Source organism: Macaca thibetana, chromosome 10 (assembly GCF_024542745.1).
Source record: "Macaca thibetana thibetana isolate TM-01 chromosome 10, ASM2454274v1, whole genome shotgun sequence".
NCBI classification, from domain to species: Eukaryota; Metazoa; Chordata; class Mammalia; order Primates; family Cercopithecidae; genus Macaca; species Macaca thibetana.
The window spans coordinates 49,336,148-49,352,255 of NC_065587.1; the positions used below are offsets into that span (position 1 = coordinate 49,336,148).

Here is a 16,108-nt window from a genome sequence, read left to right on the forward strand (position 1 = left end):
GCCAGGCTGAAAAGAGCAGCTGGAGAAGGGACCAGCAGAGGCCCAGATCACAGCCGACTGGCAGCAGGCCCACGGACCTGTGGCATCATCTGGGGGCAATGAGGAGCCAGGAAGCACTTGAGGAGGGTGAATATAGAACCACAAATGCCTATTGGTCCTGCTCTGCTGAAGCTGGAAGCTGCCCAAAAGACAAAACCAAAGCAAAATGTGGGAGAAACAAATTAAGAAACACTAGGTTGTGATGCCAGCATCGCAGCAAACTTCTCAGTGCCAGACCAGAAGCCAACAGAGCTTTCTGAAGAGTCTGGACACGGGCCTGTCTGAAGTCTTAGCCAGTTTCATCCATGTCACCTTCCTGGATCAGTGATGAGTTGCCAAAACTGAACTCTTGAATGGGGACAATCTGTCACCACTGAAGCAATTCTGCCACTCAGCATGGAGGCGCTAATTACATGGCAAGACCCCCACCTAGCCACAGTGGGTGTGGCAGCTGAAAGCAGGAACTTAGAAGAATGTGAAAAGATGCATTAATCCCACACTTCTAACAAGTAGATCTTATAATGCCTCAAGACCCCAGAAACAAGAGACTGATCTGATAGGTTCCACACCACCCATGCTGGGGTGCGCATTCCACACAGTGAGCAGAGAAGGAAGCAAAGAACAGAAATGCAGGAGGAAGAGGCCACCATTCCTCATCTCATGAGCAGGGTAGATGAGTCTTAAATTTCACCTCCAGACAGCAAGCACTCACTTTCAAAACCAAACCTAATGCCTAATAACCCTCTGTAATCTGGGTAAAGACTAAGACTTTGGAACTGTACAAGAGGAATTCTGTCATACAACTAAGTGTCAATCACCCAATATTTATTTTTAAGGACTCTCAGGTGTCTACAGCAGCAAGCTATGCCCTGCCATTTCCAATAGAAATTTTTGTTTTAAACACATAAAATTTTTAAAAGGCACAAGATCACTATTTTCAGTTACCCTATTACATTGATATATACTGCCACGAAAAGTAGACAGACTTTTATTAGAACATAGTTCTTCACTAGGCCTCAAATTGAGTCCTATCTTGGGTTGGCACCAGAAAAACATGGCGGTGCCAACATGCTGGCATCTCTTGTAGTTGCTGTTTCCACCATGAAGGCAGATGTTAAAGAGTCCTTGGGGCCTTCCCAAACAAGTGGGCAGGCGGTGTTTAGAAAACCTATGAAAGACATCTACATTAACCCTGTGACAGGTAATTTGGTTTCGCCAAAAATTATTAACACAGAGAACTAAGTAAGTAATTCTTAACACAGAGAACTAAATACGAGAGAAAAATGAATTATACGGACCCTGTGATACAAAGTTCAGTGTTTTGTGCATGAAAGCACCTGAAAGCAAACGGCAGCTTTAGCGAGGATTTCAGGAGAGAGATACAGGTGAGATTCTGCAATGGCCAATTAAACTGGCCTTGCTTACTTCCCCCATCTAAACAACAATCCCAACCCTTACGCCACGGTGCAGCCTACACTGACGTGTCTAAAGTCAATCCTTAAACAGAACCAGTGAGAACTCTAGCCATCTGGATGACCCCAGTCTAACACACACAATCATCTTCTGCATAACTGGTTTCCGGGAAGCCCAGGGTCCCAAAAGACAACAGGCATGTTTGCCAAAAGTAAGAGGGAGCATCCTACACTATTTGGTGAAGGAAGGAAATTAGAAAACAAGTATGCATTAAATGAAAACTCCCCAAAAGCTGGTTTTACCACAAGCTGTGTGGATCATTTATAATTAGATTAGCTGAGCAAATAAGATACTGTAACTTCTCATGATTTTTCCCAGCCAGCCCTCTGGGAAGGATAATGCTGATACAGAATTGAAAATGTTGATCCCAAAGAAACTTTAACAATCTCAAACCATACATTGTTTTTCATGCCAATTTGCATGCCCAAGTAATCCTCCAGTGGAATGGGATACTTAACAAAGGAAAGTAGGGACTGCTGGCACAGTTATCACAGTAAACTACAGCAAAGCCAACCAGCCATGTTTTCGATGCCACCACAGTAACCCAAAGGGAAAGGTTGTCACAGTGGATCTGTGGGCCATTTGTGGTCAGCCTTGGGTGACAGACAATGAAGCACAGGGCCTGGTGAGGCTGGAACACGTAACGACAGTGCTGGACACTGCTCAAACACATAACCACAGCGGTGGACACCGCCCCTTGCTGTAACGTGACAATGATTGCTAAAGCAAATCTTGTGCTCACAGCAAAGAGGTTTTACCAAACACTTAGCAACAAAGAAATAAATAAAAAGCAAATGCTACTGTATCTGGTAATTTCTGAATAAATGTCTTGATTTAAAATTCCCAACCCTCAATACCATCTAGAGCAGTGGTTCTCAACCAGGGGCAATTTGGCCTACGAGGGGACATTGGACAAAGTCTGGAGTCTAGACACAGCTGACTGCCACATCTGGGGAGGGGGTGCTACTGGCACCTGGTGGGTAGAGGCCAGAGATGCTGCTAAACATCCTACAATGCCCAGCACAGCCACTCCCCGTCCGGATCCCTAGCAGAGAGAATGATCCAGCCCAAGTATCAGTAGTGCTGAGGGTCAGAAGCCTGCAGATGGAGCTGTGCTGAAGGCTTCCACAGGCCGCCAGGCTTCCCCCTCCCTCGCAGAGAGTGTGTGCTGTGAGAATCTGATGCTTTGTTCTTTACTCAAACTTGCTGACGAGTGGTGAAGAGTGGGGGTTTGCTTCACATTTGTAACTTCACATTTTACTAATCAAGCTACTAAGGAGGGAAGAAAAAATTTAAAAACCACCTTTCACTGAAAAAGTTATTTTCTAAGACAAGATACATTATATCATCAACAGAACACTCAGGCAAGCTCCCTGTTATTATTGGGCAAATAAATAGTTTCATTTTTTAAAAAAGTAGGCAAAGGCGAAAAAGCAAAACAAAACCCCAACCCCAAAACAAACCAAACCAAACCCCTATGATTTTAAACATGCGCTGTCCCAAGAGGAAGGCTTTCTGCGAGTAACTAAAGCCGTTTCTTTGTGTGTGGTGGAGGGAGAAGCTTTGTGGTTAATGCTTCAAGTTTTCACTACTGAAGTTTCCTTTGATGTGTTGCTTCTTAACACTTGGATTTTTACACTCTAGGGCCATGACTGTGCTTTTTTTTGGAAAGGTGGCCTCTCTGGAGCCCCCACGTTCTTCTGTGGCTGGAGGCAACCAGGACAACTGTGAGAACAATGTCCCAGCTAAGCCTGGACCTGGCAAGGCCCAGGGACACCCAGTTCCCTGCTCCTGGGCCACACGTTCCTATTGGTCTCCACGATCCTTAGCTCGTCTCCTCCTGGACCCCGCAGCAGGGCTGGCAGTGCTGGGGAGCAGCGAGGGCAGGGAGGCCAAGGAGCCTGTGGCCCTGCTGAATGCTGGCCTGTGCCTGCACGGGCAGACGGTCTACATAGACTATCTACACAGTCTACACAGGCCGGTCTACAGAGACGGTCTACACAGGACAGTCTATACACGACGGTCTACAGAGACAGTCTACACAGGACAGTTTACATAGACAGTCTACACAGACAGTCTACACAGGAGAGTGGCTGCCCAGAGATCGGCTATCCTCAGCTATTCCAACAGAGTGAGGAGGGCAAGGGAGAGTGCAGGCAGTTGGGGAGCTGTGGGCAGCCATCCAGGGGTGCCTGGAAGTGGGATAAGCATGGGCACTGGGACTCCTTGGCCCAGAGAACATGGTAAGAAACTAAAAACGAAAAGTTTGTCCTGGCTAAAGTTCCAAGAGCGGTGAGAGGTCTGTGTCCAGGGGCCTAGGGCCAGACCTGCAGGGTTCTGTAAGCCACACCATGCACTAACCTGTGAGGCAAAGGGAACCACACAAACATTTTCAGCTGGGAAGAACTGTGGTGACACTTGGATTTGAGAAAGCTCATTCTGGAAGCATGGTACAAAAATGAACTGTGGTGAGTTGAGAAGGAGAGGTGGCTAGACCCAGATGCAAGAGGAGTGGTGGCCTGCACAAATGGACACCATGCAGCCACACACTAGCCCTAGGGGTGTTTGAAAAGTTGCAAGAACTTAGAATGACACACATCCTGAAGTCAACGCTCACTCCGAAGAGGTATGGCAGGGCAAGCATCTGGGTATTGGATTGAGGCAAATCTCATCTAGAGTCAGTCACTCCCACAGCTCCGCAGAGGTAGCCACACTCTCACCAGACAAAAAATCAGACACCATGAAGATGCACTAAGAATTTGCTTTTCAATAAAAGTAGGTCTCCATAACTCCACACACAAGTCTACACTGTGACGAGAGCCGCAAAGGCAGCGCAGGTGGGCGGAGCACCACACGCACCGCGCTCTGGAGAAGGTGTGGGCGAAGAGGTCCATGCAGTTCTTCCGCCGCCTCCCTTTCATTCACTTCATTAAGTGGTTGATGACCAACATGCATTTATTTGCTGCTGTTTTAATTTTTTTAAATAAAAATACTACATAAAGGAAATACAAAAGCAAGAAAAATAATTTAAAAATCTGGATGAAATGTTAACTGTATGGAGTGGTGCGCATGATCACATACACAGCAGATGAATCCGAGACTTACCGAACCTTTCTCCATCACTCTGTTGAGCATGACGACACCCCTGCTTTTCTGTTCCCACACCATCTCCCAAAAGTGACCGCATGTGTTAGGCAAAGGGCCCTGCAGACACAATAACACAACATGTGACATCTGAAACATAACACGCCACAGCGTGAGCTCACCTTCTGTAGTCAGCTAATGATAGCGCCCTCAGTCCCCACAGCTTAGGCAGAGTGGTGGCTGAGGCTGCGACAGGGACCCACCTCTCTCTGCCTGGTGGTCAGTAACTGCAGCTCCATTTTCTACCAGGCAGCAAAAGGCCATTTCCGCATCTCAGTTCAGGGCTGGCCGACCAAGGACAGAAAAATGCCGATTCTGCTTTCTGGCTCAGGCAGGCCAGCTAAGGGCCTCCACTGAGATTCGTCCCCAAGGCCCTTGGGCTATGGGACAAAACTCCTTGGTGCAGATGAGAGGCGGTGTGGGGGCGTGACCAACCACAACACTCCTCTCGGTTCCAATCATGTCATCTCGTGACCTTGGGCAAGTCACTTCATCGCTCCCTGGTCAGTTTCCCCATCGCTTACTTGACTAATAATAGTACCTATTCACAGAGCTGTGAAAATGAAGTACATTCATTTATATAAAGTACTTAGCACAGTCCCTAGAATGCAGTAAACACACAATGAAATGTCAGCAACTATTCCTACTAACAGCAATGAGGACCCTGATGGCAGACAGCCTCCCTCCTTGGCGCAACAAACTTAGGAGATGTAGAAACACAAATGGTCATTGAGGTGGCCCAAAGGGAACAGAGTCACTGGGGCATGAGGGTGTCTGCTGAGCAGCTGGCCCATTTCACTCCAGCTCACCTGGCGATGGGCACAGATGTTTACTGGACACAGGGTATGAATGCCTTGAGTTTGTCTCAATTATTAGCAGTCGCTGGAAGAGACATCGCCTATTACCTCCACATCAGAACCTGTCATGTCCTCATGTCCTTGGCCAGCATCACTTCTCATGGTTTCCATTCTCATCTATTTTCATCTAAGCTCCATTTCTTGTTTTTTTTTTTAGACAGAGTCTCGCTCTGTCACCCAGGCTGGAGTGCAGTGGTGCAATCCTGGCTCACTGCAACCTCTGCCTCCCGGGTTCAAGTGATTCTCCTGTCTCAGTCTCCTGAGTAGCTGGGATTACAGGTGCACACCACCACACCCGGCTAATTTCTGTATTTTTAGTAGAGACGGGGTTTTACCATGTTGGCCAGGCTGGCCTCAAACTCCTGACCCAAGTGATCCGCCCGCCTCAGCCTCCCAAAGTGCTGGAATTACAGGTGTGAGCCACCACACCCAGCCCATAAACTCCTTATTCTTAAAATCTTCTCCCTTTAAGTCCCATCACACTTGGCTCAACCATGCTAGCCCTCAGTGTCCTCTCACTTTCTTTCCTGAGCTCATCTTGAACTTACTGCCTGAACAAGACAAGTCAGCACTCCCTGTGCTGAAGGGACTTAGAGAAAAGCAGGCCACATTTAACTCTTCCCTCCCCAGTGAACAGAAAAACAGCTCCTGGCAGTCAGAAATCCCGTGGCACATGGCTGATGACCTGGGCCTTGCATTCTCCACCCTGGCATGAAGACTCCAGTCACTGCAGCTCTCCACTACTCCCTTCGTGTCTTCCCTAACTCCCAACACCACCCCCGTTTAGAATGGTCTGAAGGATCACAATCCCCTAAGATCTGCAAAGACACACACCACACTTAGCTGACACTGCACGGGGGAGGTGAAGGAGGACCCCTTGGACATTATTCTCTGCTCTTCTATACTTCCGACTTTTAAAAAATGAGAAGACAGACTTGTATTATTACATAATGATGTAATATAATGAAAAAAAATGGGAAGGGTGTTCTTGGTTTGGGCACTAGGAAAATGTTTCAGTCATAGTGTCCAGGGGTGATACTTTGGGGTCGGGCTGCCTGACTCCCTTAGTAAATCCCCAGGGCAAAGGGAAACTGTGTAAACAGTTTCTCGACATCCCCAGTGCCACCTCACAAACCAGACAGAACTTCCCATGTCCCAAGGAAGTGCTAGGATGCGGGGTAGGCAGGACAGTAGCACAAGTGTACATGGCATTTGCTAATGCAACACTTGACATGATACACCCAATAACAGGTATTTAAAGGGCTTCCTGACTCCACACCAGAGTTGAAGGGCTGAAATCAGGAAGCAGGAAATTTGACTTCTCCAAAAAGCAAAGTCCCCAAGAAGTCACTTTTGCCTCAACCTCATCCCCAGACCTCTCCCTCCTTATCAACCCCCTCCCCCATAAGCCTCCCCTAAATACCCCAGTGGTGCTGGGAGGACCAGGAGCTCAGGGTCTGGTAAAGGCCTGCCCTGTATTCATGTACCAAGAACTTACTCAATGGCCCCACAGGACTGAACACAGCTGGGCTGATGCTCTACATCCCAGATGACGAGAGGCATCTGGGCTGATTTTGGTCATAAATGGGGAGCAACTGGGACAAGACAAAAAGGCAGTGAAGAAAGGCCTCAGTTGAACGCACCCTGACCTAGCTCCTTGCTCAAAGCAGCCTTTCTTCATACAGCATTCTGGCTTCCCCAGAATTTTAATTTCCAAATTATTAAGCAAAATTACAATGTTCGAAATCACCCTATGGCCTAAAGCCATATAAAACTAAAAGCTGACATGGAATGAGAAAACAAAAATTATGATGAAAAACAAAACAAGAAACTCAGTCTTTTTAGACCAACTTACAGGTAACAAGTTAAGACTTGAGAAGATTAATTAAAAAGCAACTCTTTTTATCCTCTTTCCCAGATACCCTTTTGGTCACAAGCCACTGAGTGTTTTACAAGAGGCTCAATTATTAAACCACTTTCAGGATTTTGTTTCCATAAAGATGCCAAAAGCCAACAGAAATTTTAAGTCATTTTTCATGCTTGTTCACATGATCTAATGATGCCTTTCTTCTGGGCCAAAGAATGAGAACCATGGCGAGCTACTCTGAATGGCTCTGGACAGAGATTCCTGGTCTACTGCTAACGTTCTTAGATTTGCCATCACAAGTGCTTGATGCTCTACGACAAATACTTCTGGAAGCAACACAGGTACAGACCCTCCTCCAGCCATGACTGCTGCCTCTGCCAACAGACCACAGGCAACTCTGGCATTTTAATGTTGTTTTTTATAAGCTCTCATTTCCAGCAATGTCATCTTACACTTCCCAGAAAAGATTAGCGTTCCTTACAACCAAACTGAACCTTTGAAGGAAGATTTTCCCCCTTCCTTGTTGCTTTTTGGTTTGCTGAAAACCTGACCTTCTAAAGGATGTGGCAGATTTTATTTGAGGTGTGGATAACAGCACTCTCAAACTCTTAAATTGACATAAAAAAAAAAATTCAGACAATCTGCTTACCTGGGTAAGGATGTAACTCCTTTGGGCTTCTTCCATTTTTATCAAACTAGCGTTGATATAGTCGTTATCTTCTTGATGTAGTTTAATCCGACTATGGTCAACTGAAAGGCAAACCAGAACTCAGAGGTTAAACCCGGAAAAGCTGAATGTGTCCATGCAAGTGCACACCCTACAGAAAAGCAAAGGTGAGTTGGTGGCATTGGGGCATTCACACTGGCTGAAGCCCTGTTTTAGTTGAGATTAGTCATCAGTATGGGGCGACCGGGATTTTCTGAAAGGGTTTTCGGAAGTGTTTGAAACTTCACACTATGAAGCAACAGTGGTAAGCCATATTACAATATGGATCATGTCCTATCTGGGAAATCTGTTCTCAGGTCATATCTTGTTATGACACTTATTACTCTCCCCTCAAACCTTCCAGGACCAGAGGAGGGCATCAAAGGATCTGTTCTGTGATGTGTAACTTTTTTTTTTTTTTTTTTTTTTTTGAGTCCGAGTCTTGCTCTGTCACCCAGGCTGGAGTGCAGTGGCATGTTCTCAGCTCACGGCAGCCTCCGTCTCCCGGGTTCAAGTGATTCTCCTGCCTCAGTCTCCCGAGTAGCTGGGATTACAGGCACAGGCCACCATGCCCACCTAATTTTTGTATTTTTAGTAGAGATGGGGTTTCACCATGTTGGTCAGGCTGGTCTCGAATTCCTGGCCTCAAGTGATCCACCCACCTCAGCCTCCCAAAGTGCTGGGATTTCAAGTGTGAGCCACCCATGCCTGGCCGACATAAACTCTTAGAGAGCAAAAAATATGGTGGCTTCAATCTTTAAAAGGGAACAAAATCCACCATAAATTCCACCTAGTCCCTACAGCTGTTGCTAGTACAATGAGCTACAGTAGGTAGGATTTAAGATCGAACTTCAACCTCACCTCTGTCCAGTAGTTTCAAGATTAAATAACCTAAGTACACAGCAGCATGAAGTCATACCTTGACCTTTATACAAGGTTTTTGTTTTTTTTTTAAGTTCAAGTATAATGAACTTCAATGATTCTAAATTTTTAAAATTCAGAGCATATCACAAAGACATTTGAAAGAGAATTTAAACCCAAACACTGAAAGCATATTAAATGTACCTTTTGGTTTTTAGAAATAAACTCTCATTTGGAAGTTCTGCCCCAGATCACTCAAAAGCCACTTTTTTTCTTGTATCATTTGTTTGTCACAAAAGCAGTAGCTCCCTGAGGGCCACTTTCCTTATCCTGTTAGTAGAGCTAATAAGAGCAGGTGGGGACCTTTATTTCTGGCACAGCACAAGGGACAATAAACTCAGGTGACCACCCATAAATAGTACCTTCTCCCTGCGTCCAAAGGAGAAAGGAGACATGAATGGGGATAAGTGGTCTGGGGCTTTTTGTTCTAAAGGAGGATTCCAAAGAGAGATGTCTTTGAGAACCAGCCACCATCTGGAATACTGTTTCTCATTATGGACGCTTAGTACAAATAAAGATACTTGGATAATTTTTAAGTGGATCATAGAGATAAAAGACCTCAAAAAATTATGTAATGGTATTGGTGGGTTATGTGAGTGGGTTCAAACAGCACTGGGTGACTCTGGGCAAACAACTCACCTCAGAGCCTTGGTTTTTTTAACTTGCTAAACAGTAGGTGACAAGAGGGTTGTGGGAAGAGTCAATGAGCTGAGGTGTATACAGAGCCTCATTCAGCAAGTGCCTGTAACTGTGGACTGCTGTCATCACCAGCAGCACCGTGAGCTGGGCAGCAGGTGACCTTCTACCTTGACTCATTCTTCCCCATAACCTTCACAGCAAATGACTGTTTCTACTGGAGGAGAGGAGTAGGGGAGAAAGATAAGACGAGTGGGATTGGGAGTGAAAAAGCTGGAGAATTGTTTCCCTGGAAGAATTTTTTTTTTTTTTTTTTTTTGGCTAGTCAAGTAAAGCAGTGGGGATGGAGAAGGAACAAAGAAATCTGTAACTGGTTGTGATCATATAGTTGTAAACACTACTGTACTTGGACCAGCCCCTGGAAGAATATTTTTAAAACTGTTTTTTTCCTCTGTAAAACTGATTCATAAAACCATTTAGATAAGAAATGTTAAAAAATGTAGCAAAGGAATATTAAAGACAAGATTATTCCCTAATTAGAGCAAGTACAGCAAAAGCTAGAGACCCAGGGTATCCTGGCACCATGTGAAAGAGGTGAACGGTGATGGTTCTGTTGCGTTCTGATCAGCGGTCTGGAGGTTTCTGGCAGGACTTCACAGCAGAATCCCCAAGGTTTTTTCTTTTTGTTTTTAAACAAATACCAATGAGGTGCCTCAGCTGAGACGTGCTAAATCAAGAGTACCATGTGTTGGCGCCAATCATGTCACCTGATGACCTAGAAGTGCACTTCAGATGTTGGTGACAACCATCCCCACCACCGACAACATTTATTGAGCACTTATGTCTGCGTGAGGTACTGGGCGCTGGGCTAAGCGGTTTATGTTGCTTCATCTTCACACACTCCTATGAGAGAGAACAACCTGCCCAAAGCCACTCAGCTCTAAGTGGCAGAGCTGACACACAAAACCAGGCAGGGAACCATGGTGGCAAGCCAAGAGGCACACGTTCTACACCAAGTCTAAGTCCATTTTTAGACCCCTTCCAGGAATCTGGGCGCCACCTAAGTCAGATCAGGATGCACTGCTAACCCTTCTGGCAGAGAACAATGACAGCCACCACTCCCAGCCACGGGCACAGGACCTGCAGGAAGTGCTCACTGGAGGAATGACTGGATAATCTTCTACATCCCTGGCAGAGCATACTACCACGGAGACATTGGCAGCTATGACCCCTCACTGCCTGACAATGTCTAAAGACCTGGAGGGGGTTCAAAAAAGCCTCTGTGGCCTAGAGGAGATGGCGCAGTTCACGTCCTGTACTCATTCCAGTTTTCCTTGCTTTATGCAAATCCTAACATGTTAAGTTATTTACTTTTCAGCTACCGGCAGATTGACAGCCAATCACTCAGAAGGCGGACAGGGCTGCCACAGGCCAGCAGGCACACTGACAATCTTAGGAAGAACTAACAGCAGGAAAGAGGGAGAAAAATGACGAGGTTGGCAGGGGTGGAGGCAGTGGGGACTCCAAGCAGAGCTGCCTTGCATATTCAGTGCAGGGGACAACAGTGCCCACCCCTGAAGGCCTGTGTGGGGCTTCACTACAGCTGAACACAGTGCTTGTGCTCTAATGACGCTACTGCTGAGTCACCCAGAAAAGCTTTTATTATGCCTGCTATCCTCTGCTTCAGCTGGTAGGAAAATGATTCATCACAAAAACAGTCAAAGCTAAAAAAAAGTGCTTTGAACTTCACTGAATTTTCCAGAAACTGAAACCTCAGCCCTTCTATAATGGTGGAAAAATGAGCCATTACTATACGTCTCTAATGCCTTTACTATAGGAAACAATCAAGTCATAAACCTCTGCTACATTATTATTATATTTCTTATTATACCAAACCCCGAGGCGAAAGGAATCTTGACTAAAAGGGCCTGCAGCAGAGGAAGAGCAAGACTGGTACCAGCCACGTGGATACTTACAGGGACTGACGTCTCTGTACCTATTTCGGTTTTTGTTCTTAGGAAGCTTGGCCACTCTACATGGGAAGTCACTGGCTTCGTGTCGGATATCCTACAAAAAAGAATAAAGACATTTAACTGACTGCCAGGCACTGAGGAAGACTCAGCAAAGAAACAGACATCAAAGAGAGCTGGACAGTATGGGAAACGCAAGGTGATAATTCAGAGGTATGTATCAGGTCATGGGGGAAAACCGAGGAGGAACGAGCACAGGCCTGGGGTGGGAGGCAGTGATGTGGGGCAGGAAGATGGAAAGATGAGGAAGAGGGCAGAGAGACAGACAGGAGGGACAATTTACTCTGGAACACTCCGCACAGCAAAGGCATGGGGGCTGGAAATCGCATCTCATGCCAGGAACAGTGAGTGGGCAGTAGGAGGTATGACAGACGGCTGGAGGACACGGTGGGTAGCCCAGATCACGGACAGCCTTGAAAGCCAGGCCTGGGAGTTCCAACTGCAATTTCTATAAAGCTACGATTATTAAAAATAGATAAAATGTACTTTTATGCCAACAAACTATCCAACTGCTTTCCTAGGCGGTGGTAAACAAATCCTATCACCCCTGTTTCAATGGAAGACTACACCATGGCTCCTGATCACACCTAAAATTCCACTATAATCACATTAAAAATCTTTTATTTGTATTTGTTTTATTACTAAAAAATAAAATACACAAAACAACGTGAATGTACTTACTGCCACTAAACTGTGTACCTAAAAATGGCTAAAATGGAACACTTTATGTTTTGTATATTTTAACCATAATTTTAAAAAAAAGACACCATCCCCCATGGTGGGAATAGGAGAGCAGACAACAGCAATAGAATTCTGGAAGCTGGAAATCAGGCTGATTAGTGGTTGGCAGTTGTGAGAAAGCAAAATTACAAGTGAACAGTAAGAAAGCCAGACTGCCGGCCGGGCGCGGTGGCTCAAGCCTGTAATCCCAGCACTTTGGGAGGCCGAGATGGGCGGATCACGAGGTCAGGAGATCAAGACCATCCTGGCTAACACGGTGAAACCCCGTCTCTACTAAAAAATACAAAAAAAAAAAAAAAAACTAGCCGGGCGAGGTGGCGGGCGCCTGTAGTCCCAGCTACTCGGGAGGCTGAGGCAGGAGAATGGCGTAAACTCGGGCGGCGGAGCTTGCAGTGAGCTGACTGCCCGAGATTTTCACTCCAGATTCCTCCAAAGGCTCTGGCTGTGCTCCCATGGAGGAGTGGGATTCCCTGCAGGGGACAAAGGTAGAGCCATCTGGGAAGACCTGGATTGCCATCTCATTCCCCAAGCTCCTTCCAGGCTCCTCAGACTTCTGCAGAAATCTAAAGACATACTTTCTGGAAAAATGTAAACCAGGAGGGTCTATGAACTGCAGCAAGACTGCTGGCACAGTGGAAGATGTGAGCGCTCCACCAAAAATGGGGTAAGAGCGGCCATGCACAAGCCAAACACCAGGAACTCAAGTCCTTTTCCCCAAGAGACACTCACACTGCTGGCCGCTAGACCCTTCTCCTCCAAGTAGGAGGCAGAACATCTCTAGATAATCTGACCAGGCAAAAGGCACAACCAAAAGACATCCTCAGACTGCACAACTGGCAGCCTCCCTAGAGGCCCTGTGGCTAGTGCAGTGTTGACAGGCCCCTTACACCTGCTCAAGACTCTCACACTCCAATAAGCCCTTACTCTCCACCACATGCAGATACCACTGATGATCAGATATAACAGGAAAGTCTCTAACAAAAAAACAAAAAACAAAAACCAGAAAAAAAAAAAAAAAAAAAACCCTTAGAGGAAACAAACTGCAGAGAATAGAAAGATTTAAAATATATACTAATATACTAAGAAAGAAAAGTCATCTTGCATCTACGTATTAAGAACAGAATGTTATATAAAATAAAGATGTCTCTCGAAACTTAAAAACAAGATAGCAAAAATGACAAGTTCAACTGAAGAATCAAATAGAAGTAGAAGAAATCCCCCTGCCCAAGAAAGTCAAGAAAAAAAATAGAAAATTAGCAAACAAAAAAATACAAGGAAAGAAAACATCAAAAAGTAATTCAAGAAAACCTCCCCAACCCATCCAGTACTCTGCATAATGACAAAAACAGATCCATTCTAAGGCACAGTAATTGCAATCCCAGAATTCTGCGGACAAAGAGAATGTTCTGTACGTTTCTGGGAAGAAAAAACAGTTCACTTTCAAAGGATGAGGTGATTAGCATAGCTTCAGACTTTGCAAGAACACTGAAAGCTGGCCAGCAATGAAGCAATGCCTTCAAGATTCTAAGAACAATGATTTCCACCTGGAATTCTATACCTAGCCCAACAGACATGAAATGAGAAGGGACAACAAAAACATTCCAAGGTGGGTGGATCGCCTGAGGTAGGAGTTCAAGACCAGCCTGGCCAACATAGTGAAATCCCGTCTCTATTAAAAATACAAAAATTAGCTGGGCGTGGTGGCGGGTGCCTGTAATCCCAGCTACTCGGGAGGCTGAGGCAGGAGAATCACTTGAACCCAGGAGGCAGAGGTTGCAGTGAGCTGAGATGGCGCCACTGCACTCCAGCCTGGACAGCAAGAGCAAAACTACATCTCAAAAAAAAAAAAAATTCCCTGATGTGTAAGGTCTCAATACCTTTATCATCCATGCTCCCCTTTTCTCAGTAATCACCAGAGCATCTTTTCCACCTGAGTGATTAAATAAACCAAGAAAGAGAAAGATATAGGATACACGGGGGGTGGGGGAGAAAGACCCAAGAGTGAAGACAAAGGAAATTTCTGCAAAAACTGGAGGGAGAGACAGCACGGTGACAACTACATGACAGACACGGGAAGTGAGCAGGCTGGATTGGAGGAGTATGACTCACGAGATAGCTGTGTGAACACGCTATCCCAACCATGCCATACCAACCATGACCTAACAAAACTACCAGAGGAAAACGAGAAGACCTGAAATTCAGGAAACTGGATATCCAGTAGAGAAGAAAAGCAAAGAAAGTCTCAAGATGACAGCTGTGAGTGGCAAGTCTATAGACCAACCACCTAGATACACGGAGAATGGAAATTGCAAGTGGGATGTCTCCAAGGAAAAACTTGAAACTGAAACCGCTCTGTCCAACACAGTAACCCCGAGCCACATGTGGCCAGTCTGACAAGAGATGTTCTGTAAGTGTAAAATATGCATTGGATTTTGAAGACTTAGTAACAAAAGAAATAATAAAAGCAAAATATCTCAAGTATTTTAAATACTGACCATTTATCGAAATAACATTTTGAACAAACTGGGTTAAGTAAAAGATACTATTAATTTCATCTGCTTCTTTTGGCCTTTTTTACCACGGCTACAAGAAAAGGGAAAATCATGTATGTGGGTTGTAATATGTGTCTACTGGACAGCACTCCCTGATCTTGTGGAAAATTGTTCTGTAAGGCTATAAGAAGATATGGGAAGATTAGCAAAAGGTACAAAGAAAACTATGCAAATAAAAAAGAAGGCAATTATCATGGGGTATGGTGGCATGCATCTATAATCCCAGCTACTTGGGAAGCTGGGGCAGGAGGCTCACTTGAGCTGAGAAGTTTGAGATGAGTCTGGACAACATGGCAAAACCCACCTCTACAAAAAATATAAAAATTAACCCAGCGTGGTGACAAGTATCTGTAGTCTCAGCTATGCAGGAGGCTGAGGTGGGAGGATTGCTTGAGCCCAGGAGTCCTGGGCTGCATGCGCTATGCCGATTGGGTGTTCACACTAAGTTTGGCATCATTATGTTGACCTCCCAGGAATGGGGGACCACCAGGTTGCCTAAGAAGGGGTGAACTGGCCCAGGTTGGAAATAGAGCAGGTGGAAATTCCTATACTGATCAGCAGTAGGATCGTGTCCACAAAGAGCCACTGAACTCTAGACTGGGCAACATAGTAAGATCCCATCTATTTAAAAAACAAAATAGGAAAAAAAATTAAAAAGTCAATTATTAACAACAGAAATGTTTAAAAAAGAAACACAATACAGTACAATACTATCTGTGACTACGTACAGAGGCAAATAATGTAAACAATGAGTACCGATTTAACCAAAAGGTAAAACATTGGGAGAATGGGGGAGGTGAAGCAGAGGGAAGGAAAAGAAAGGGGATGGCTGTTTAAGAAAACTAAATCCTCCACCTTAGTAATGGTCTCGATTAATATACCAAAAGATAAACATTTTGAGGTGGGCACGGTGGTATGTGCCTGTAGTCTCAGCTACCTGAGAGGCTGAGGTGGGAAGACCACTTGAGCCCAGGAGTTCAAGGCTGCAGTGAGCTACGGTGGTGCCACTGTACTCCAGCCTGGGCGACAGAGTTAAGACCCTGTCTCTGAAAAATAATAAAAAGAATGTATAAGTTTAAAAAAGATAAACATTTTGCTTAGAAATATGGAGATACAAACAAGCTGTAATCAATCAGCAGAAC

The 16,108-nt window shown here is 45.3% G+C and overlaps 1 protein-coding gene across 1 annotated transcript in view; it reads right to left on the reverse strand.

The window, feature by feature from the left end:
* PTPN1 (protein tyrosine phosphatase non-receptor type 1) overlaps window positions 1-16,108 on the reverse strand; it is a 74,066-nt gene that overhangs the window by 11,240 nt on the left and 46,718 nt on the right. Inside the window, exons 2-4 of the mRNA XM_050807474.1 lie at window positions 11,620-11,710; window positions 8,030-8,130; window positions 4,618-4,716 (exon numbers count right to left, since the gene is read on the reverse strand). Of these exons, the coding sequence (XP_050663431.1) occupies window positions 4,618-4,716; window positions 8,030-8,130; window positions 11,620-11,710 (291 nt within the window). The remainder of the gene's footprint in view (window positions 1-4,617; window positions 4,717-8,029; window positions 8,131-11,619; window positions 11,711-16,108) is intronic.